The sequence below is a fragment of the Cavia porcellus genome, unplaced genomic scaffold, assembly GCF_034190915.1.
Source record: "Cavia porcellus strain 051 isolate PalLab524CR breed Dunkin Hartley unplaced genomic scaffold, mCavPor4.1 scaffold_16, whole genome shotgun sequence".
In the NCBI taxonomy this organism is placed as follows: Eukaryota; Metazoa; Chordata; class Mammalia; order Rodentia; family Caviidae; genus Cavia; species Cavia porcellus.
This window is the reverse complement of record NW_026947499.1, coordinates 49,744,366-49,769,821: the sequence shown is the minus strand read 5'-3', so window position 1 is coordinate 49,769,821 and position 25,456 is coordinate 49,744,366. Positions and strand designations below refer to the sequence as shown.

Below are 25,456 nucleotides of genomic sequence, written 5' to 3'. Positions count from 1 at the left end.
TGGAATATTTTGTTCCAGGTTCTTCTTGACTTGATGGTTTGCGTCGAGAAGTCTGCCGTTATTCTAATGGGCCTTCCTTTATAGGTTATCTGTTTCTTGTCTCTAACAGCTTTTAATATTCTGTTCTTATACTGAATTTCTGGGACCTTGATTATTATATGCCTGGGTATAGCTCTGTTTTGGTTGTAGGTGGCTGGAGTTCTGCATGCCTCATGTATCAGAATATCATTTCCTTTTCCTGTATTTGGGAAGTTTTCCTTAATTATTTCTGTGAATAACCTTTGTAGTTCCTTTGTTTGTACCCCAGCTTCTTCATTCACATCTTTATTCTTAAGTTATAGATCCTCTTGTCATCTTCTAGCCTTTGTGTTGTTACTGTTTGTTTCCTTGTTATTTTTAAAGTTTTCCCTTTCATCATCCCACATTGCAAAGTTGTCCTCCAGTTTGGATAATCTATCCTTAGTTTCTTTCAAGCTGATCTGCCATCTTTCCATAGAGTTTTTAATTTCCTGATGATCTCTTTGAATCTGCTTCATGTATTCTATATTTTGTTTATATTCTTCATCAAATGGTTCTCTCCTTTTTTTGAATTCCTCTCTTCTGTCTGTGTCTGCTTGAGGGGTGCTTAGCATCTCTTTTATTAATACTTATATCTTGCTTTACTTGGCTAAATATTTCACTTTTGAAGTCGCCTATGAGGTCCTGAAGATATCTGTTTATGTCCAGTGGTGCCATGTCTGATATTGCATGTTTGCTGTTCTCATTCTTCTTTGTATTTACCTGTCCTGGGTCAATATTCTCAGGGTTGGGACCTGAGGACTTTTTGTTGTTGCTTCCTCTTCCCATCTTTTTTGCTTCTTCCAGGAGGCTCCAGTTTCTTTGTTGGTTACAATTCTTTTGAAGAGCGCTGGCTAGATGACCCTTCCCACTGCCATGTACTAGTGAGCTGCAGACAGGGAAAGCATATGCTGGCCCCTCCCCTCTGGATCAGTCAAGCTGCTGTAGCCTGCACTGTATTACTTTGTGCTGCCTCCCCTCCAGGTCAGTCAAGCTGCTAGACCTGCACTGTATTACTTTGCACAGCCTCCCATCAGGGTCAGTCAAACTTCTGAGGCTTCACTGGGGTAGTGTGGTTAGTGTGCCCCACCGCTGTAGGGACTTGATTTTGGATAACCTACTGGGTCTCAGCCAGGTCACGTGATCCAGGCCTAGTTCACTCCACCAATCCCATTCGGGAAGGGAACAATCTGACTGAATTCAGTGTTGCCCCTTGTACTTGCTGGTCCTGCCTGGTCCCAGAATGTCGTTTGCCGGAGCCCCCCTTTCTACGGATTGGCTCCACTCTCGTCACTCGCCACAGGTCGATGTAGGTCCCCTGCCAACCCAGCTCTCCATTCGGCTCGCCGACCCCCAAACTCAGTGTATCTGCGCCTCCAGTGAGTCAAAGCAGCGGGACTCGGACAGCTTGGCAAGTGGTGGCGGGACTTCGGACGGTCACGGCTAGAACTCGGCAAGTTGCAGCAGAACCTCGGACAGTAGCTGCAGGACCTCAGCAAGTCACGGCCGGACCTCAGCAAGTTGCAGCGGGACCTTGGATGGTCAGCAAGTCATCCGCTGCAGCAGGAACACTGAACCTTTAGCTGTTCCAATAATAGCACCGGGACTGTATGTTTGGATGGTTCTTCTCACCTTGGGATGAAAGAATTCATCTCCTTCTGTTTGGGGCTCCCCACTCTGTATTATGTTGAATTCTAAGTTGACTATCTCAAGGAGCCTCTATAGCCTGCTGTTATCTATCTGCCATCTTTGCTCCTCCTTAAAGACAGATTTGCAATGTGCAATTAAGAAAGGAAAGATCTCTTAAAAATAAGGAAACAAGGGGGCTGGAGGTTTAGCTCAGCGGCATAAGCACCTGCCTTGCAAGCAGGCAGTCCTCAGTTCGATCCCTGGTACCAATAAAAATGAAAAAGACCAAAAAAAAAAAAAGGAAACAGGCAGTAACAATACAAAGTCTAAAAGATGACAAGAAGATCTACAACTTAAGAATAAAAAATGTGAGTGAAGAAGCAGGAGTAAACACAAAGGAAATACAAAGGCTATTCATAGAAATAATTAAGGAAAACCTTCCAAAAATAGGAAAAGGAAATGATATTCAGATATATGAGGCATACAGAATCCAGCCAGCTACAACCAAAACAGATCTACACCCAGACATATGATAATCAAGATCCCAGAAATTCATCACAAGAATAGAATATTAAAAGCTGTCAGAGAAAAGAAACAGATCACCTATAAAGGAAAACCCATCAAAATCACGACAGACTTCTTGACACAAACCATCAAATCAAGAAGAGCTTGGAGCGAAGTATTCCAAGTCCTGAAAGAAAATAATCTCCAACCCAGATTGATGTACCGTGAAAAACTGTCTCTCAAAATTAATGGAGAAACAAGATGCTTCCATGACAAAGAGGAACTAGGGGAGTTTGTGACCACCAATCCAACCCTATAAAAAATACTGAAGGACATTCTAGAGAGAGAAAAAAAACACTAGGATTCCAGGAACAGTAGCAGAGAGGCCTCAATGAATGGGGCAGACAATGGAATAAAGGAGAAAAGTAGACAACCAATGGCAGAAAAATAACATAGTAAAAATGAGGCAGAGAAAGTTGGCTATAATCTCTAACTCTTTAATGAAATTTAAAGGGAAGCAATACTCCCAGATTCATTCCTGGAAGCAAGTATTATCCTAATACCAAAACCAGAGAAGGACCCAACTAGGAAAAAAGAATTATAGGCCAATTTGCCTACTGAACACAGATGCAAAAATCCTCAATAAGATACTGGCAAACAGAATACAGCAAATCATCAAGAAGATTATATATTATGCTGAAGTGGGATTCATCACAGGGATGCAGAAACAGATCAACATATGTAAATCAGTAAGTGAAATATACCATATTAACATAGCCAAGGTCAAAAATCACATGATCATCTCGATAGATGCAGAAAAAGCTTTTGACAAAGTCCTGTATCCATTCATGATAAACATGATACAGAAAACTGGAATACATGGTCTTTATTTCAATCTGTTAAAAGCTATCTATGACAACCAACAGCCACTATCATACTAAATGGACAAAAACTGAAAGCTTTTACTCTAAAATCAGGAACAAAGGGCCTGGAGATTTAGCTCATTCAGTGGTACAAGTGCCTGCTTGGCATGCGCAAGGTCATAAGTTTGATCCCAGGTACCAAAATAAATATATAAAATCAGGAGCAAAGCAAGGATATCCACTGTCTCCATTTTTATTCAACATAGTCCTGGAAACTTTACCTGGAGCAAACTTTAACTGGAGAAAAAGAAATAAAAGGAATAAGGACAGGAAATGAAGAAGATAAACTATAGTTATTTGTAGATGACTTGATACTCTACATAGAAGACCCCAAAAACTCCACTAAAAATATTTGGTAAGCAAATTTGGTAGCACAGCTGGATACAAAGTCAACAATCAAAAATTAATAGCCTTTCTGTACACTAATAAGAAAGTCACTGAGAGAGAAGTCAGGGAAATAACACCTTTCACAATAGTACCCCAAAAATGAAATACCTAGGAATCAATTTAATGAAGGATGTAAATGACCTTGTACAAAGAACCTTGTACCTTGAAAACTACAGTACTCTAAAAAAGGAGATTGAAGAGGATATTAGAAATTGGAGAGATACACCATGCTCTTGGGTATGAAGAACCAACGTAGTGAAAATGGTCATACTTCCAAAACTGTTATATAGATTCAATGCAATCCCAGTCAAAATTCCAATAACTTACCTCACAGAATTACAGAAAAAAAATCCTAAAATTCTTCTGGAAGTAGAAGAGATCTAGAATAGCAAAGGCAATCCTGGACAACAAAGGCAAGACAGAGAGTATCACAATCCCTGACTCGGAATTATAATATATATATATAAAGTTACTGTGATAAAAACAGAATAGTACTGGCAAAAAAACCAAACAAACAAAAAACCAGATCTGAAGACTAATGGAACAGATTAGAAGATGCAAAAACAACTCCAGACACACTAAGCCACCTTATCTTTGACAAAAGTGCCAAACACATTCACTGGGAAGAAAAATAGCCTTTTTAATAAATGGTGCTGGAAAAACTGGCTCTGTACATGACAAAGATTAAAGTTGGACCCGTATCTTTCACCATGCACTAAACTAAGTTTGGAATGGATCAAAGATCTAAGTATTAAAACAGAAACACTAAATCTGCGGAAAGAGTAGGTAAACCTCTTGAAGACACTGGTGTATGCAAAGACTTTATGAACAAAATCTCAGTTGCACAGGAACTACCACAAAGAATCAACAACTGGGATCTCATCTTATTAAAAAGCTTTTGTACAGCAAGAGGAAACACCAACAGAGTAAAGAGATAACCCACAATGTGGGAGAAAATGTTTGTCAGTGAAATATATCTCAGACAAAAGATTACTATTGAGACATACAAAGAAAAAAAAAATCAGTCTTTCCAAATTTAAAGATGCAATACGAAAATGTGCACCTGAGATGAACACAGACTTCGCAGATGAAGAATTACAAATGGCGGGGGCTGGGGATTTAGCTCAGCAGCGTAAGCACCTGCCTTGCAAGCAGGTGGTCGTGAGTTCGATCCCCGGTACCAATAAAAATGAAAAAGACCAAAAAAAAAAAAAAAAAAGAAAAGAAAAAGAAAGAATTACAAATGGCAAATAGATAAATGAAAAAATGTTCAACATCACTGGTCATTCAAGAGACAACAACACTGAGATTCTACCTCACTCCAGAAAGAATGGCTATTACCAGGAAACCAACCAACAACAAATGCTGGAGGGGTTGTGGGGAAAAAGAAACTCTTCTACACTGTTGGTGGGAGTGTAGACTGGTACAATCACTATGAAAATCAGTCTAGAGATTTCTCAAAAAACTAGGATGGAAGGTCTCATTTGACCTAGTTATTTCCCTCTTGGGTATTTTCCCAGAAAAATTAAAAACATCATACCATAGTGATATATGTGCACTCATGTTTATAGCAGCACAATTTGTAATAGCTATATCTTGGAAACAAAATGTCTATCAACTGAGGAATGGATAAAAAAAAGATGTGGTATTTTTATACAATGGTACTACTCAGCTATAAAGAATAAATGAGACTTGTAGAGGTAAATGGATACAACTTGAGACCATATTCATTAGTGAAATATATCCCAGGCATGTATGTGTAAACATCATATTGTCTCACCAGTGTGAGAAGCTGAAAGAAACTATATATATAAAAGATAGTTACGATAATTATACTACTGATTTCTCTGAGTGCACTGAGGGGAACAGTTGTTGCTAGTATTGTTCAGACAATTACATGCAGATGTCTTATACTCTGAGTATTGATTCAAAGATAATAATATGCAATGCATATACCACTGTTACCCCTAATCATGTTTTGAAATTGCTTTTTTTTCTCTTTAAAATAAAAAAGCAAACAAGTTCCTTTTCAATAGAAGTTACAATGTTCAGATACTCTAACCAAGTTTTCAAATGGAAAATAATGATGTCTTACTTGGTTAAGTTGTACAGACACACATATGTTTAACTTGACTGTTTGGAAAATATTTTTGATTTGCAAATACTATTTACTGGAATCTTAACTTGAAGTAATGCATGACAGATTCTGGATCCCAGAGAACATCGAAGAGATCCAAAAAAATACTAAGGCCGAATCAGGGTGAAGGCAGAGTTGTTACTATAGGTTCCTTAAGAATCTAACATGGGGATGCCTTTTGTATAGATTTTTCTTCAAACACAAGAATGAACTTCAAAAACAACTTTTGTTAGGAAACTTTCAGAATTTGGAAACACATGGGTTTGTGGAAGGAAGATAAGCATAGGTTTATGGAAGGAAGCATCAGAGAAAACAGTTTAGATTATCACTAATTTTTATGTTAAATTGTTTAGTAATATAATTTGGAAGTTTCTATCAAAGGCCCAAATAAATGCTTTAAAAAAACTATTATGAAATGATTTTTGTACCTGGCAAATTGAGGTGTCTAATGTTCAAGTGACTGCCAAACCACGTTTTGGAGATAAAATTAATGAAGTGGCAAAATAGGAAAGTTCTAAGAAATGAGTAAGAAAGGTGTGGTATATGCCTGTAATCGCTGATACTCAGGGCGCTGAGCATGGAGCTTGGCAATTTAGTAAGCCCCTGTCTAAAAATAAAAAAGTAAAGCTGGGCATGATGGCAGATGCTCTCTGTAATCCCTGCACTCTATGAAAGGCTGAGGCAAGGAGAATTGCCAGTTTGAACTCAGCCCCACTCAATTTAGTGACTCAGTGCAACTTTGTTTCAAAAAGAAAAAACAAAATAAAACAAACCATCACAAAGCTGTATGCATGTGGCATGTAGCTCACTGGGAAGGCTCTAGATCCAGTCCTCAGAAAACTGGAAGGAAAAATAAAAAGGAAAGAATATTTTCTCAAACTGTGAGATGTACGGTAATTTGTGATATTAAGGTAAACTAGACCTTTCCCCTAGACAGGTAAGATTACAAGGGTTTAGATGGCAATTCAATCAACAACTGCAGACCGGTTTCATTTTATGAATTATACATATGTATCTAACTGCCCAAGAATGCTTTCAAAATTGGAGATACTTAAAATGTCAAGAATGTACATTAAACAATTGTCTTTTATGACTTTTTCAAAACAGAACATGGCAGATAGGGTAACAGAAACAATGCTCTGATGTTATGTACTCATTCAACTACATGAGAGGTAGGAAAGGGTGTGATCAGTGAAGTCTGCAAATTACATGAGCTTTGGAAAAGGAAAGTGTCAGAAAGAGAAAAATTAAAGGAAATATGACTGAGTAATTTACATATAACAATTCCTAAAAGAGTTAGTCTGGTAAAAGGCCAATTTTAAAAGGCAGTAATCTTAGAAATAAGTTTAAAACATTCTTCAGTTCTTAGTTATGTGTCTCTCATATTAAAATCCTCTCTAAACTCCAGGTTCAGCAAGTTTATCCACAATATTGCTGAAATGATTATACTAAAGCAAATATAACTTCTACTTATTGTAACCAAGTAATCACAATAAAGTTATATTTCAATGTATGAGGACACAGTTGGACCTCTGTATTTACAGGGTTCACATTCTTGGATTCAACCCACCTCAGGTTGAAAATATTCAAGAAGAATAATGCATCTGTAATGAGCACGAAGGGCCTTTCCCCCCTGGTCATTATTCCATTAACAATCTAGTACAACATCTACTTACACCGCATTTCTATTGTATCGGGAACTATAAATAATAAAGAGATGAGGTAAAGAAAACAGAAGAATGCACGTGGTTATAAGCAAATATGTAATTTTATATAACAGATTTGGGTACTGGCAGATTTTGTTATCTGTGGTGGAGGTAGGGAGATCGTAGAACCTACCCTCCTTGAACCCCCAGGGATGGCTGTGTATGAACATGCATTGGTGTTTGGTATGGAAAAGACAAGCAGTTTAATTGAAACAATGATTTTACTGATTATTATCTACACATTTATACTTTCTTGATAAAATATATCTCACAATGGATGAGTACAACCTAGAAACACAAAACTAGCAATTAAAAAATATAAAGCTAATGACTGCCAAAATTATCTATCTCACAAATGAAAGGATTTCGCCCTAGCTAGGACACCACAGAAATGAGAGGCAGGACCAAGGGACATTTACCTTGAGGTCATTTTCCCCATCCCTAGGCAACTTATCTATGGTGTGAAATGATTTCCAATGGGCTGCTTGGGCATCAGCAATGCCCCTTTAGGCACCACCCCAGACCAAAGCTATATGTATGCCCCCCACACCACGTGCTGGCAGAGAAAGCTAGACCCCAGCGGTCATGGAGTTTCTCTCCACATCCTTAAAATAAAGGCCACTTTACTTTATATTCTGTCTTCTAACCACACACTGAAAATCCTATCAACAAATGCAAAGGGAAATTAGGAATATGATAGAGTGCTTGTCTACCGTGCAGGAAGCCCTGGGTTCAATCTCCAATATCAGAAAGAAGAAAAAAAGTAGACTCTATCCAGATGTTCTTCCAAAAGATTATGATTACTATCCATACTAAAACTCCTAAGAGAGTATCTGTTGTTTTAGTCAGGGAACTACCTCCAAAGGATGATGGAACTTGTATTGAAGCAAGGAATTGAAGGACTAGGGGCAGAAATAAATTAGAAATTCCATCTCCTTGCTGTTGCACAAACAAAGTCGGTGTTTAGCAGCTTTCTTTCTCACTTTCCAAACAGAATCTTAAGTGTTTTGGTTCAGGAAAATCTCTTTTGTCTTTAACTCTACTTCAAAATTCTAACATTAAAATAAAGGATACTCATAAATTTTCTTTTCCCATCGCTCATAAAACTGGAGAAGGCAGAAGAGGGGAAAGGATAAACAATAGCTGTCACCATATACTGAGTGCCAGTCATAGGATTAAATCCTTTATGGATACTCATTTAATTCTCCAAACAATTCAATGAGGAAACCAAATAACAAGCTATATAACTAAGAAACAGCCAAAAAAGCCAAAGTTAGGAAAGAAACCAGATCTGGTTCCATAGCTGTGTCTCATAAAAATAGACAAAGGCACACTCCCTATAAACAGCTATTTTGGACAGAAAATACAAAAGCAATTTACTCCTGGTGTTTAGAAACAGTTAATCTAATAAAAGAATTATAGTATTAGTTTGTTCTCAACTCTGAGAAAAAAACTTTTTCAAATTAATCTGATTACAAATCTTACCTTTTAAAATAATATTGAAATTCTTGGCCTTGATGTTCTTGACAGTCTCTCTTACAAAAGTGTATCTTAAATATATACAGTATAAAACTAGAGTGATTAATAATTATTAATAATTTTATTATTAAAATTTAGAATTCTATTTTTATTAATTTAAAAAAATTCTATTTTTATAATTTAAGAAGAAGGTCTTCAAATGCTGTAATCTGAAAAGCTGTTTGGAGATTTATTTCATGAAGTACTTTAATAAGATCCAACTAAATTCCTGAACAGTTTAATTTCTCCGGAGCATTATTTTTCCTCAGCAAAATTTCAAATAGCAGCTTGTCTACCCAAGTTATTTACATACTTTTGTCCTTGATCACCCTCTTTTCAAAGGACATACAGTTCATTTAGCAACCAGCCATTATTTCCTTGTTTTACTGCTATTTTTATTTGCCTTATTTAATGAATGAATCATTTCAAAAATAACAGCTTATAAAGTAATACTTGTTCCCACTATCTCATGTAAAAAATGCAGGTCCAACAATGGCATACTTTACCACTCTCCTCCTACATATCTTACAGCAAACACCATAAGATATCCTAAATTACGAATAGTTTAAAAATGTAACTTTTCAAGTACAATTTCCAAACTTCATTAATGGGTTAAGACTATATCTAAAAGCATGACTTTGAGATCAGATGAAATTAAAGAAGCTAGCCATTGGTGAAGAGGAATGAGAAGAAGCTATTGGACCATATAGGTAAAGAACAGGATGAGTAGAATCAAATGCCCTTTAATTCAGGAAAACATATTTCCAAAGGTGGTTATGGTTGCATTGAATAATGTGTGTGTGTGTGTGTGTGTGTGTGTATGAAATATTTCAAAAATATAGATGTGCCAGGCATGTGGCACATGACTATACAATGAGACCCTGTCTAAAAAAAAAAAAAAAAAAAAAAAGAAAAGAAAAAGTGGGGGGAAGAATATAGATGCTGGGCATGGTGGTGCTTGCATGTAATTCCAGCACTCTGGGAGGCTAAAGCAGCAGAATCACAATTTCAAGCTCAATTTGGGCAACTCAGGGACTTATCAAGACTATCTCAAAAAAATTTTAAAAAGGGGTGTGGATATGTCTTAGTGTAAAAGATGTAGATTTAACCCCCAGTACCATAAGGGAGAGGTTATTGAACATACAGCTCTAACAATTAAAAATACCAATACAAGGAAAACACTAAACAAATCAGGATAGTAAGACAGAAACAGCATGCTAAAGGAAAAAAAGCAGTGTAGTACAACGAATAAAGCATCATTTAATGCTAGGTAAATCATTCTCCTCACTGAACATACTTTTTGATCAGTAAAATGGGATAACATTCCCCCTGTAGAGCTGTTGTAGGAGGCTTATTACCTACTAAATTCAGTATTTCCAAACTTTTTGTCCTTAGGTTATATCCTACTAAGAGTACCTTTATATCTTATTAAATAAGTTCTTTTTTGCTTGATAGTTTTCCCTGAAGGATCAATTTGGCATATATTAGGCCACTGATTTTGACTTGTGTTCAATATGAGAAGTTACCTTTTTCCATCATTTTGAATTTCTTGAATGCGTAAAACATACACATAATTCAAAGAAAGACCACTCTTCCCACTTCATTACAATGGTGGCACTAATCTTCATATAAGGTAAAAACTTTTGATCAACTGTCTTTGGGCTAGAATTTATATCCCAGTAGGGTGATGCTTAAAATTACATAGTTATTTATTATCAATTTTAAGACAGCTCCCTACGGTTATGAAGATTATAATCAAATCACCTACAAATTAACTTTCACCTTATAATAGCATTTGTTTGAGACAGAGTCTCACTATAGTTCAAGTTTGCCTTGGAACTTACTAGGTAGCCCGGGCTGGCCTTGAACTCACAACAATCCTTCTGTCTCAGCCTCCCAAGTGCTGGAATTACAGTTGTATACCACCATGAGTGGCTATACTAGTTTTTAAAAACTGAGAAAAGGAATTTATGGAACTGGATCTTGTTTTTCAAATGAAAACAAATTGAAATATCTCAAAAAAGTTAAATCAAAATGAGGTAAAAATGAGAGTACCACATATTCCTCCCTCTTGAGTTTTAGTTCTTTTCTACTTAGATATTTTACTCTCATGTCAAACAGAACATATCTAAACGAAATCCCACTTTAACAAACATCCTATGCTAGTTCAAAATCTTTGTGCCAGCCATACATCTTCTTCCCGCCACATGTGAGCTTAGGCTGAATACTATCCACACAGAACAATAAATCATATGAAGAACTTTAAAAATCTATACTAGGGCTGGGGATTTAGTTCAGTGGCATAAGTGCCTGCCTGGCAAGCATGAGGTCCTGAGTTCAATCCCCAGGACCAAAAAAAAAAAAAAAAAAAAAAAAAAAAAATCTATACTAGAAAATAGAATAGCAAATAGACAAGGATGACACAGACATGCTACTATAAAAAATATGCAGGGAGCAACCATCACAAAAACAATCACTTTAGGTAAGGGACCAAAAAGACTTTTATGAAGATGACGATAGAAATAAGCTTGGAAAATAGGTACAATGCTGTTAAAACAGGGACCTGAGTGAGTGAAAAGGCACTTAAAGCTGAGAATAAAACATGAGAAAAGACTTCACTTTTGAGTGCCCTTTGTTCTATAGGAGCTGAAGAGGTACTGATGTTTTCTGGTAGAAGCACTTGGGATGATTAGGAGCCAGGATCAACTACATGAGCTTAAACACATTACTTTTCTGTAATTCCATAGGGCTAAAAGCTCTTATATAGGAATGTGGAGGAAAATAAATTGGTATCCACAGATATAAAGTGCCTAGAACAGTATCTATGTACAAATAAATGTTATATACAAGTAGTAGTAGTATATTTGCCCTCTTTAAAAAGATAAATTTAGCAGCAATGCAGAGCAATGGACTGGAACAGAAATTTCTCTACTTTTATCTACCTTTACTCATACCATTCATTCCACCTTCAAGGACAATACTGCCCAAGACTTCCTAAATATTTTAAATACTCTTTATTAAATGTATAATTCATTAAGTTTAAACACTACCTCCTTTCTGATCATCCAGTTGTATTTTGTCTTCCAAGAGTACAGGTACCTCATGAATAAAATACTTTTTTCATTTCCTTAAATAGAATCCTTCTGAATATTAAGTACAAGTTCCTTATAGACCACAAATACTTCAATAGTATTTGTTATAAGACTGGAATGAACTCTAATCTCATGATGGCATTTCATAAATTAAATGGTCACACCTTTGACAGTCTAAATTTTTAACTCTGTAAGTTAGTAAACTGGTTGACAGAACTGATCTGAACATGGCTTATTTCTTAAAAGAATTTCTGTTATCACACCTGACAGCAGACCTGGTAACAGCCTAGGTAAACAACTTACTGTCAATATACTGCAAATAGAGCTAGTAAGATGTTTGTGTGTCCCACAATACTGGGGATTGATCCTAGGGTCTTTATATTGAGCTACATACACTTCCAGTCCTTTTTATTTTTAGACAGGCTCTTGCTCAATTTCTAAATTGCCTAGGCCGGGCTTGAACTTGTGATCCTTCTACCTCAGCTATCAGAGTGCTAGGACTGCAGGCATTTGCCACCACAGCCAGCTTGCTCTGTCATTTTCTCACTTGACTCACTCAACTGCATTTTGTCTTTATTCCTATTCAATCTCTAACTACAGTAAGATATGGTCTATAGTTGAACAGATCTATATTAAAAGTCAACAGCTGCCTTTTTGCTCAATATATACAACCACAAGTGTCAAAATACCAAATGTTACATTTTATTTATAGCAAAGCTAGTATAAAGAGTCACAGAGAAAGTATAGCCTTTTCTAATTAAAAATAATGCCATGATTCAATGAAATGTGTTTGCTCTAAAACTGAATTGTAGTTATACTTTGAAACTTCATGTAAACAAACTATACATGCTGGTACATACATGTTTGGTACATACAAACACATGTAATCACTAACAGTGACATCTAAACTCATATGTGCTTTTCTTCCTCAACTCTAAAGAAATAAATCCTAGACTTCCAGAAGATGACAGAGTGGTAAACATCAGAAAAATTACCTCTTTGACATTTAGTGTCCAGACTTTGGAATATAGCAATGTGAGGACAAGAAGAAAGAGAGAAGAGAGTTCCTGGCACCCAGCAAGGATCCGATGTGAGAACTGAAGCCTATGGGAGAGTGATGTACTGCATGGGAGAGGTGACTTAAATCTCCAGACACACAATGACCACTGGAGACCCGAGGACTCCAAGCAGAAACACACCACTGGAACAGAGCAGTGGATACAACGGACTGCATTAGCTGCTGAGTTATTTGGGTTTGCACATTTCCCAAGAGAGAGTAACTGGTTGGTAGCCATCTTGCAGAGAGGCTAACTGAGCTCAGTACTCAGAGCAGTGGTGAGCTGGCTCCATCCAGTGACTCCCAATTTCAGGGTGAGGCAGAACTGAGTTCAAGTTGACAGGAGGTCAAAAAGCAGAGTGCAAGCTGGTACGAGGCATAGGGAGTGTTGCAGGCTGAACAAATTGGGATCCAGGCAGAAACTAGCCTAAACTTCAGTGGAACTAAAGGTACAGTATTGCTGGGACTCCCACTACCCTACTGTAAATCTATGCCTGGCTTGCCGGGATTAATCAACATGGATCTGAGCTGTATGTGTCCACTCTGTTTACCATTGACAGTAGGCATGACATAACCTGAACATTTTTTTTCTTTTCTCCTTTTGTTTTTGTTTTGTATTATTTCATTTTTTCTTGAGATTGTTATTTTTATATGAATGTGAACATTATAGTTTTCTTATTATTGTGTTTTTATTTCTTCCTTCTTTTCCCTTTTGTCTTTTTCACCAGTTTTCCAAAGTTCACAAAATCTTCCTTTGTCCTCCAGCCTTGATTTTAATCTCTTTCTCTATTTCCCTATGATGAATGTTATTATTTTAAATATATATCCAATAAAATATATATAAATATATATCCAATAAAAAAATCCTAAAGGAACATTGCATTCTGCTTGCTCACTAAATATTTAGCAAAGGTTTTCCTCTGTGTCACTTACAGTTCACAAGAGAATACATTGTGAAATTTACATAGATATATTACTGAAAAGTGATTCTGATCCAGGAACTTTTAAATAACCACTAATCCCAATTTTTTGTTACCAGGTGGAGCAGATATTATAATTATTAAGCTTTTTAGGAACTACTTGCTTAATGGGGTAAGAAATTCTAGAAAATACTTGGAAAAAACTGTAGTTTCAGAGCTTGAACATAAAACACTCTGAGCACAACAACAACAAAAGATATAAAGCCATGCTTATACAAATCATCATTAACAGGAAGCTGCACATATGAAATCTATACCTATATACAGTCATTGCTGCCACTGTTCCACCTAATCTCCTGGAGGACATAAAATAAGGTCAATATGTAAATAAATACCCACTCAGGTCACTTGATTAAGCTCATACTTATAATCAATGATTATGCTTTCATAAACAGCAACACTTCATTGTGTCCAAATTTACTCATTTGATTCTGTAAGATGGCTCACTGGTTAACATATACACTGAAATGAGGTACAGAAAAATAAATTCATAGTTTTATTACAGCAGCTAATGATAACTACAATTTTATTCCATAAACTAAAATTCATTCTTCAATTATACTGTTTGCCTCATATATTTCAAACTTATTTTTGGACTTTGAGGCAAGAGACACTGACTTAATATTTCAACTGGAAGACTTCTAGTTCTTAGATACATTCCTTTAAAAATAACTTCTGAACCATTGTTAATATCCTTTAACCTATAAGAAAACAGAAAATTGGACTACTGAAAGAAGTCTTAATTAGGTCTGAATGATGTGATTTTCATGAAAAAAAGCCATCAAGTGCAACATAAGATCAATTATATACCTCACAGTGACAAATAGAACTTCATTTTGTTTTGCCCCACAACCAACCTGTGCATGTTTTCTATTATGCTAGGCTGCCTTTCACTTAGAAACCCTCTTCAGTCTGTTCCAGAAACATATAAACCTAATGCATTCCTTGGTTTTGGTACTTACATGTATCCCATTAAGTATGTATTACCACTACAACTGACTGTGCAATCTCTCTGCCCAGATTGGACCCAGCTGGGCTTCACAAATATTCAACTAGAGACACATTATGTTGCTTTAAAGCTCTTTTTGGAACAAGGCAGAATATAAATTAATACATAAGACAGATAATACAAAAGATAAACACTAAAAAGTTCAGATGTTTTGACCTTTTACATAAGAATTATGATTAACATTCAAGTATTTACTATGTATAGACTGTTAATCTTATATATCGTATTTTATTTCCTCACCACTATTATTTCAGATTAAACTCATCATTTCCATTTTATAGCAAAGAAGTAACATACTTTAACTCATAAAGCTAAAAAACAGGGAATCTAGAGTCAAATCTAGAGGTGTCTGACACCAAATCCTATTGAACCATTTTACTATACTGCAACACTAATACAAGCTCCCTACTTATCAGGAAAGGAGGTTAAAAGATGATAGTTTTCAGTCACACTAAACTGAACAAGGGAAGACTGATGTAGTGACTATTACTGTGCCAATTTCAAAAGGGGGTCTAGCATCTAAGTAACAATGGATTCAATAATTATTGTCAGCCAAATGAATACACTAGCACAGTTATACTCTATATTTTCTCTTTTAAAATTTTCTTCTTCTAATGATTTACATTTACTTATGCCTCTGTTAATATTCTTAGGTCCTACATAAAACTTTTAGGCCCACTAGTGTATAACCTTGAAGTGATAGCATCACTATTGGTAACAGAAAAGAGATGACTTCTAGACGAAGTTGTAAAAGAAAATTAAGGCTTTGTTCAGAAAATTTAATCTTGGGCTGGAGATACAGCTCAGCAGCACAAGTACCTGCCTGACAAGTGCAAGGTCCTGAGCTTGATTTCTGATACCCCCCCAAAAAAGTAGAAAATTTAATCTCATCTTGGTAAATTTATCAAATGATTTCAAACTTTAAGTATATCTTGTGCATACTGTAAAAAGACTGATCTTTCCATTTCTCTCTCTTTTTTTTTTTTTTTTTTTTTGAGGCAGGTTACTATTATGTAGTCAAGACTGGCCCTGAACTTGGTTATATAGCCTAGGCTGGCTTCAAATTCACTGCACTCCTCCTGCTTCAGCCTCCCAAGTGCTGCGATTGCAGGCATGCACCACCACACCCAGCTCAATTCTTATTCAGAGTTATTATTTGAAATGCTGAAATAAATACTGATGTCATTTTTCTAAAAAACAAAATTTTAAAGTCTTTGTACCACTTTATTATTACAGTTTTATTCTCAGAGTAAAATAAATAAATAAATAAAATTACTGTACAGTTTTCCACCAAATAAATGGATAAATTAAATGTGGCCTCTTCGTATAATGGAATATTACTCAGCAATAAAAAGAAATACATGCTGACAGGTGTGATGACATACACCTATAGTCTCAGCACTCAAGAGGCTGAGGCAGGAGGATCACTGTGAATGTGATGCCTGCACTGGTCTACATAGTGAGTTCAAGGTCAGTCTGGCCTACACAGCAAATACCTTGGGTAAAAAAATTAATATGGATGAAATATGAAAACTTTACACTAAGTGAAAGAAACCAGACACAATACTATAGATTCCATTTATCTGAAATATCCAGAATAGGAAAAGGATAATTTACTGATAAGATTGGTGACTGCCTACAGTTAGGAGGCTATGTAGTATGGAATTGTTTTTTCAACTAATGAAAATATTCTAAAATTCACTACAGTGGAGTGGTATACAACTCTGTGAATATTCTAAAAAAAAAACCCACTGAATTATATACTTCACATAAACTTTATGGTTATGTGCATTATATCTCAATAAAGTTGTCTTAAAATAACTAGAAAAAGACTCAAAAACCTAATGAAGAAATTTTGTTCATGCTCCTTGAATAATAACACAATCTCAAATCTTTTGTTCTCCTAGGCAATCAAGTTTGTCCTTTACAAGTCAACCTCAGAATGATTAAGAAAATGAAGCTCTATCTGGTTAGGCATGCAGTTTCCGTGGTGTAGTGCTTGCCTAGCAAGCATGAGGTCCTGAATTCAATTCCCAGTACACCCCTCTAAAGAAGCTCTACATAGACTGATTCACTTAACTGATGTTTAAACTCCTTCATGATAAAATACATCTGTGACCACTGAAACTGTCACAGCTCTGACAGACTGCTTATTGTTTAATAATCAGTCAGTACTTAATAAATAAGCCTGCTTTCGCAGCTCATAATTTTAATGTATTAAACCAACAGACCCAATTTGAAGCTAAGGTCAACTTGTGTTTCTTCATCATTATGATAATGTCAACTACTACAGGCTCTTAGGTGAGAATTACCAGGATTTCCTGTGAAGAGGATACAGTATTAGGAAGTAGAATAGGAAACAATACCTCTATTTCAAGCCTTTTACTTCCTCAGATGACAATCTTTTTTTTTTTTTTCTCTCTCTCTCTCACTGAAAACTGTTTCATTGGTAACAAAGTGCTAATCTTTAAACTCCAAGAAAAAGAAAATTTTCTCACAAAATGCTGGGCATCTCCTGGGTTTAAGCAGGTAGGACTTTTTCCTACTTCTGACTGAAGGATAGGCAGTGGACTGGGAGAGAAGACAAGACTCCTGTTAGTATAATAGTTTTAGCTTATCTATATCCCCACCATTCAGTCCTTCCCAGGCCAAGAGGAGTAATCTGACGCAGTTTAGGAGAAACAACTGAGCATAAGTTTTCATTGTTACATGTGGGAGTGCACAACCTCCAAAAAAGCCTTGTAAATAAATACAGGTCCTCAGCTCTACCTGGGACTGAGAGCTACATCTGTTCAATTTCAAGGCCCAGTAATAGTAAGTTGCTTGCTCTCAAAATACAAATCATATCACAAATACAAATTATAAATCCAATATCCACTTTACCTGTAATAAAACAATATTTAGGCCCTAATTTTTTTTTCTTTCTCAAATAGCTCAAAATACAACCAGGGAAGACAACATCAGCTTCTAAGACTCCATAAACACTAATATTCCATCTGAACAATTTAAAAAGAAAAGAATGAAAATATTATCAGGAATGAATACAAGCAAACTTAACTTGCCATAACCACTCTATAGAGAAATTCTGATTAGAGAAAAGGGAGAAGTGCCTTCATGCACTTTCAAAGAGACTTTAGGAAACATCTGAAGGTTTTCCTAAAGAACACTAGACAACCCGGGCATGGTGCAAATGCCTGGAATCCTAGCATTTTGGGAGGCTGACATGAGAGGACCACAGGTCTGAGCCCAGCCTGGGTAACTTAGTAATTTCGTAAGGTCCTGTCTCAAAATAAAAAACAAAATGGGCTGGAGATATACCTTATGTGGGAAACCCTAGGTTCAATCCCCAGTATGGGGGTGGGAGCACAAAAAACACTCACTAGCAAACCCATCTAAGGACGAGTTAAGATGGTGCAATTCTAAATGTTCTCTAAAATCCTGGCTATAAAGGAATGATGCCTCCACAAAGGGACCAGAAGCTGCTTTGCTTAACTATTAATTGCAGTATAAGTAGCTAACAGTAATTTTTTTTCCCACAAAATGTTTGCCTCATAGGGACAAGCAAAATGTCAGAGTGCATTAAGAAATTTGTACAAAAACAGCTGGGTATAGTGGCACAGGACTGTAATCCCAGGACTCTGAGAGATTGGCGCATGAGGACAAATTTGAACCCAGTCTAGGCAATTTAGCTATGTAGCAAGACTCTGTCTCAAAATAAAAATAAAAGGCAGGGAATGTAGGTCAGTATGAAGGCTAGAGATTCAATCCCACTATAGCAAAAACAGAAAACAAAAAAGTGAAAAATTAACTCCATTTTACATAAATAAAATAGGCCAGGCGTGATACATACCTATAATCCCAGCACTTTGAAGGCTAAAACAAAAGGATTGCTGTGAGTTCAAGGCCAGCCTGGGCTACATAGTGAGTTCAAGGCCAGCCTGAACTACACAGCAATACTCTGTCTCAAAAACCAACAAAAAAGAAGCAATATAAATAAGTAAGATATAGGTAATACCTCAATGAAAAGTTTTCTTTTTTTGCAGCGCTGGGAATGAAACGCAGGGCCTTCATGAGTGCTAGGCAAGTTTTCTACCACTGAGTTATATCTATAGCCTCAGAAAAGTTTTCTTGAAGGGAGCCTTTACCACAGTGAAACCCAGAAATGTGGGGGAAATATGGAAATGATCATTTTACATAAGTCAAATACAGAATGGTTAAGGAATCAAATCAAGTAATGAATGTCAAAGTGCTTCAAAAACTGTAAAACTTCATAAATGAAGGGTAATGCTAATATCTAGAAATTTGTTTTCAGCATAGCAGAATTACATAGTTTTGCCATTATATCCATCTATGTTTAATAGTTTTGTTACACAAATAGAAACTTTAAAAATTCTTTTAAGAATGTTTTTCTGGGGCTAGGGATTTAGCTCAGCGGCATAAGCACCTGCCTTGCAAGCAGGTGGTCATGAGTTCGATCCCTGGTACTGATAAAAAAAAAAATTTTTTTTTTAAAAAAGGAATGTTTTTCTTCCTGTAATTTCCCCATACACACAGTATCAGTTTCATTATATTTACAAAAGCTTGTGCTAATCTACAAGCTATTAGAACAAGTACAGGAAATGTTATTATACACAAGTAAAAATAAAATGAATGTAGTTTCTTTGTATCTGGACCAATATAAGAAAAACAAACTAAAATGCCAGTCTAAAGTGTGATCCACAATCTTATAGTAACACAGATTAGGATTATCAGTTAGGATTTTATTCTGTTTAGTTTTTGTTTGATACTTCACTTCCTTTTAGGGTAGTTAAGTAGAAGCTAAGAAAGACAGATTGGAGTATGGAAATGAGACTGAAAGAGAAGAGTGAGGATGAAAGTCCAAGACCAAGAAGGAAGGCACTTATTTAACTTGATCTAAGCCTACATATATCATTTTTGATGTTTCCTTATTACCAAGAACTCCTAATAATGAGATGTCATTTCTCATAGTAACAAGTTCAGGGCTTTAATTGCAAAACTGGAATTCTGACTGTTGCTGTTTGTTTTTTGATATTGTTTATAACTAGAAGACAAACATATCAATATCTAACTTTTACTGAGTATTACCAGTAAGTACTATGTCCGCACTGATATAGGAAGTACGGTGTAGCAAAACTGGCTCAGGATATAAGTGGGACCTGTCAATTACAAGATCTCAGGACAGCACCAAATAATTCCCAGGATACCACGTGTGGAACTTCTTGTGGGCTTCCACAAGATACGGGCAACATATCCGGACAAAATGCCAAGAGGAGCCCACTATTATGACTCTTCACGGTAGCCCACTCTGTGTCTTCTAGACCAGGGTGTATTTTTATTTTTGCTCTTTTTCTCCTTTCCTCGTTTGCTCCCCAGAGCCAGTTTTCCCCTTATCCCTCCACTCCTCACTTTTCAAATAAACTTTTGGCACTGTTTTTGGCTTGTCTCATCCAACTGTTTGTTCAAGGCAAGAAGGACCTGGAAGAAATAAGTTTAATTGGCAAGCCAGTTCTAAAAGAACTACCCAATAATAGCGCTGTTCTAAATGTTTTACATGGATTAACTCAGTTAATCAACATAAGAAGTCAATGACATGGCTATTACTATTATCGTAAATATACAGGAGAAAATACTGAGATTTGAAAAGATAAGGAACCTGAGCCAAGCTTACAGAGCTGGTAAGTGATGAAGTTTGGATATGAGTAATGAAGCTTTCCCTTATGTAGTTACTTCACTGCAGTGGTTTTCAAATTATATTTGGCAGAACTCTTCAGCTCCAAGAATGCTACTTTCAATACATTGGGTTTTTTGAGGATATACCAAAAATACTGTTTTACTTTATTTTTATTTTTTAAAGAGAAAAAAACAGAAAAAAAAACCCTAAAGAAACAAACAGCAACAACAAAAACACTAAAACAACAGTGATATAGGATTTCAAAACATGATAGGAATTTAATAATGGTTGCTATACTGCATATTGTTATCTTCAAAAGAGATGTTCAGATTTCAAGATATAGGCATGCAAAATTGATCAAACAGTATGAACACTGTTCTTTTGTATGAACTAGTAGAACTAGCAGTACTATTATCTTACGTATCTTGTGTATATTTTTATAAATTTACATTTCCCCTTTTCCTTTCCTTCTTTTCTCCTTTCCCCCCTTCCAGTTGTTCATTATGTTTTTAAATCCATGTTTATAATGTCAATAAAACAGCAAAATCAAAATTTTTTATTGTTGTTGTATCATTATGTAGCTCAAAGTTATCCTCCTGCCTCAGCCTCCTGAGTTCTAGGACTACAGGTATGCATCATTATGTAAGACAGCAATCAAAACTTTTATAGAATGAAGGCACTGAAGTGAACACATTAACTTACTGCTGCCAGGTACAATCATTTTCATATAACCATTGGAATAAATCTAGTCCTCTTACCTCTGAGACCGTACTTGAACTTCCTGTAACTATAGCACTCATTTGGAAGATGTCATGCTGGTTTTGCTTTTTTAAACTCAAGACTGCATCTTTCTGCTCAAGTAAAACTGCATGGCAAGTAATCAATCAAGTACTAGGCCAAGTTCAGGTGCATTTTATTACAGCACAAGGGCACAATAGTATCATCTCATTTACTTTAAATTTTAAGGAGTCTACTGCCTGATATATTTAAGGTAAGGGATATGGGTTAGATATGATTTTAAATTTTTTCTACTTGACATGGTTTGTGTCTAGATATTCCTCCAAAGCTTCACATGGTCACAGGTAAAACTTTTCAGTGGTGGCTGGATCTAGAGTGCATAATTAGAGTGCTGGAATTAAATGTGTGATGCTGGGATCAAGGATACATTGGTTACTAACGTGCACTGATTGGTTTGGCATAGTTCCGGTTGTGGATAACAGGAAGCCCCATCTCAGGTGTGAGTACTATCCACCCTTACTAAATACATGTAGCCTGAAGAGCATATATGGGACAGAAAAAAGGTCGCTGTCACTTGCTGGCTCCTTCACTACTTTGCTGCTGTGCTGCCTTCTGCCCTCCGTGAACTGATTCTCCTCTATGAAGCCCCTCTGCATGATTCCCTGCCTTGATGTCAGCCAACTATGAAATAAAACCTCCACAAACTGTGATCCAAATAAACCTTTCCTCCTTTAACTTTGGGTGTTGGGTCACAGCAATGAGAAAAGTAACTAAGACACTATTCCTATTGTTTCCTATTATTTCTCCTTTTTAAACAAATATGTAAGTGAAGGGTAGGTATCCTGAGATGGCAAGGGAAATTATTAGTCATTTGCACCACTCCACTTCAGCCATATTCCCCACTGTTATACTCTGAAACTTATCCCCAAATCCCCTGCCATTCCATTTTGCTGTGTATCTTTCCACTTTGACTAGTCCTCAGTTTTACTGTTTCCACTATTTCACTAATCATATACTATACCATTTGATACTACCCAACCCATCAGTTCTTTTCTTTATTTACTTTTACTCTTTATCCATGAGATTCTATGAACTACCACAATATACACTGGCCCATAATCTAACACCTTGGCTACTGTCATTTTGTTCCATGCATCGGGCAAACTCCAACCTTGAATGAAATTTCTATGGGCTCTCACTTTAGTATTCTTATTAACGTTTTCTTATTTCCAAGAACATTTGAAAAATTCACTTATCTCAGTTACACTAGTTTGAAAGTAGCTGAGCAGCTAGATAAGTCTGAGTAGCTAGATAAGGTCAACAGCATAGATAGGTTATCACCCTGTATGTTCATGGCCACCAATTTCTACAAGGTTTCAATGCTGCTAGACAACTTTTCTCTGTTGGCATGCTCTGTCTCCAACCACTTACTTTTTTCAAACTTGGACTACTGTCAATCCATGTCTGTGGCCATGCAGAGCCAATGACTTTGCCTCCAGGAAGCAGTTAGAGGAGCTGTACTCACCCCATTCTTGTTTTCTTTCTTTTGAATGCAAGAGGAGTTTGCACTTTTCTACCTCTCAGGAATGTTATGCCATTACTTCTCTCTATACATCTGTAATTATATCTTTCCCATGATCTTTTCACTTTTAATCTTTTGGGGTTTCACCTAATAACTTTTAACAAAAAGGATTTCTGGCAGGGCATGGTGATGCATGCCTATAATCCCAGCACTCAAGAGGCTGAGGAAGGAGTGCTGTGACTTCCAGGCCAGCCTGGGCTACATAGTAAGATCCTGTCTGTAAATAAATAAACAAATGATTTTAAAAACAACAGCAACAGTAATGAGCCAGATGTTACACATACAGTTGCATAAAGTATCTGGAATTATCAACGCTTTTAGAAACAAAGCCCACAGTATTAAAAAATTCTAAACCATCCTGTTACTTTCCTGTATGCATTACAATTAAGAGCTCTGCTAAAACTACAAGCAAGAAAAGCTGCATAATTCTTCAGTGTTATTTTAAAAACCAGTATATTGGATAGTATGATTTTGTGTTACTAGGTCTATACTGTAGATGAGAAGAGAGGAGGGAAAAGGAAGAAACAAATGTCCCAACTACAATTTTTTTTCTTTTTTTAAAACTAAAAATATTGCAGGATAAATACAGACCCACCAATAATCCTTAAGAAGTTCGACAGCACGGTGATACATTTTTACAACAAGGTATTCAAAGAGAAAACATCCTCACACCCTAGTATTTCCTTCACTTGTACTTAAGAAGCAGTTAAAAACAAGATCATTTCTTAATTCTGAAGGGCTCTCCTGACAACTGTTTACAACAATTAAAGGTTTGGTCTCACAGGTCTCAGGAAGTAGAGAAGGAGAGAATGAGCAACAGAGAAAGGGGGTTAAGGGACAGAGCCCGAGACAGACCTCAGATCAAGCTGTGAAAAACCTTGCCAGCACATTCACCTGGGATAGCCTTAGGAAAAATGCACGCCTATTTCCTGAGGGTACCACCTCACTTCTCCTGTCTACAGTGTTGAAGCCCTCACTGCAACTACTGCAGGGCCGCCCACAACTGTAAGGTGTTAATTTTGTAACTACTATGAAGATCTCTTCAGCGTTTTTGTGATGCGCTGGAATAAGGATGCTCCATAAAACGAAGTTTATTATTAGTATTGTTATAGCTCCGAGGCCTAAAATAAAGGAAAACTATAACCCGATATACTTCAAAAGGCAACTCGGAAGCCACAAAAGTATCACTGCCAAGCGGGCAGGCAACGGGCAGGGGCTCCGAGACCCCAGCCTCCACCCTATCCTACACTACCAGACCTCCCAGCACCAGCCATTAACCCTGTCTCATAGGGTCTGAGAGCACCCGCCGCTTGCCACCTCTCCTAGCGGAGGTTTCCTCGGGGGACCGGGGTCCAGGTCGCACCTGACTCCCCTTGGCTTCCCGCACCCCCGCTCAGTAGCTCTCTCGAGGTTCCAGTATTGCCCCACTCCCAGCCCCCGCCTCTCCGCCTAATTTCTAAAGCCCTCGCAGTTTCCTCCAAATCGCTTTCCCCGGGTCTCCCAGCTTGACTTTTGCAACCCTCCTTTTTAAAACCCAGAACCGATCTCGTTCCTCCGCTGTCCCTCAAGCCAGTGGCTGCCTCCCTCCTGTCCCCGCTCGGGAACCGCTAGCCCAACGCAGGGCGACTCGGCCACTCGGACACAGCCCAGGGGTCCCGCTCGTCCCAGTCCCTTCATCCCCCAACAGCCCAGCCGCCCCCGGTCTCCACGGCCCGGTTCTCTCCTCCGTCCCTTTCTCCTAGCCTGGCCTCCCTTCTCCACAGCCCGGGTCTCCCCTTCCTCGCTCTGCCCTCAGCCGATGCCCCTGCCCGCCCGGCCCCGCGCGCCTGTCGCTCACCCGCGGACTCCCCGGTGTTGATCCAGTCCGGGTTGGCGATGCTGGCGATGGCGAAGATATCGGCGGCCAGAAAGAGACATCCTGAGATGATGGTCAGCTTATCCATCTCCCCGCCCCGCTCCCCCCACCCCCCGAGCCCCGGGCAGGCTGCGGCCTCACGCCTCCCGCCCCATGGGCCGCCGCCGGGGCCCGGAGTCCCCGCGCCGCCACCTCGCGCCCCCTCGGCCCCCGCGAGCCGCTCGCGCCCTCAGCGCGCCCGGGACCAGCAGCCGCCGCCCGCCCCGGAACTGCTCGGCCCCCTGCCCGCCCCTCACCCGGAAGTGAAACTGTGGTGCCGGCGAGGCCCGGCCGGCTCGCTGCGCCCCCGCTGCCGCGCGCTGCTAGCCGACGCGTAACCCTCAGACCCGAGACTACATCAGACCACCCCTCCTCTTCATTTTCTTCCCATTAACGAAAACGCTGTTGTATTAGTAACAGCGCAAAATGCCCTCGGTTCGTAAGCCTTCCCAAAGGATAGTGGAACGAGGATGAGAAGAAGCCCCGTGTCCTGCAGAAGGCAGGCCCTACATGGCCCTTGTCACTTTATGCTATCCTGGTCTGTTCCCTGG

General features: G+C 37.8%; 1 protein-coding gene across 8 annotated transcripts in view; it reads right to left on the bottom strand.

Annotated features, from left to right (window-relative positions):
* The window catches only part of LOC100714342 (von Willebrand factor A domain-containing protein 3A), a 143,252-nt gene extending 118,175 nt beyond the window's left edge, over positions 1-25,077 (bottom strand). For 3 of the 8 annotated variants that reach the window (XR_010039867.1, XR_010039869.1, XM_063226644.1), the window contains exon 1: positions 24,849-25,074. Coding sequence is in view for 2 of the 8 variants with exons in the window: in XM_063226644.1 (XP_063082714.1) it covers positions 24,849-24,928 (80 nt within the window). In the remaining 6 variants the exon portion in view is untranslated. Of the gene's footprint in view, positions 1-24,848 lie in introns of all 8 variants that reach the window. The other 5 variants (XR_010039871.1, XR_010039872.1, XR_010039870.1 and 2 more) reach the window with 3 other exon arrangements.
* Between the last annotated feature and the right edge of the window lie 379 nt (positions 25,078-25,456).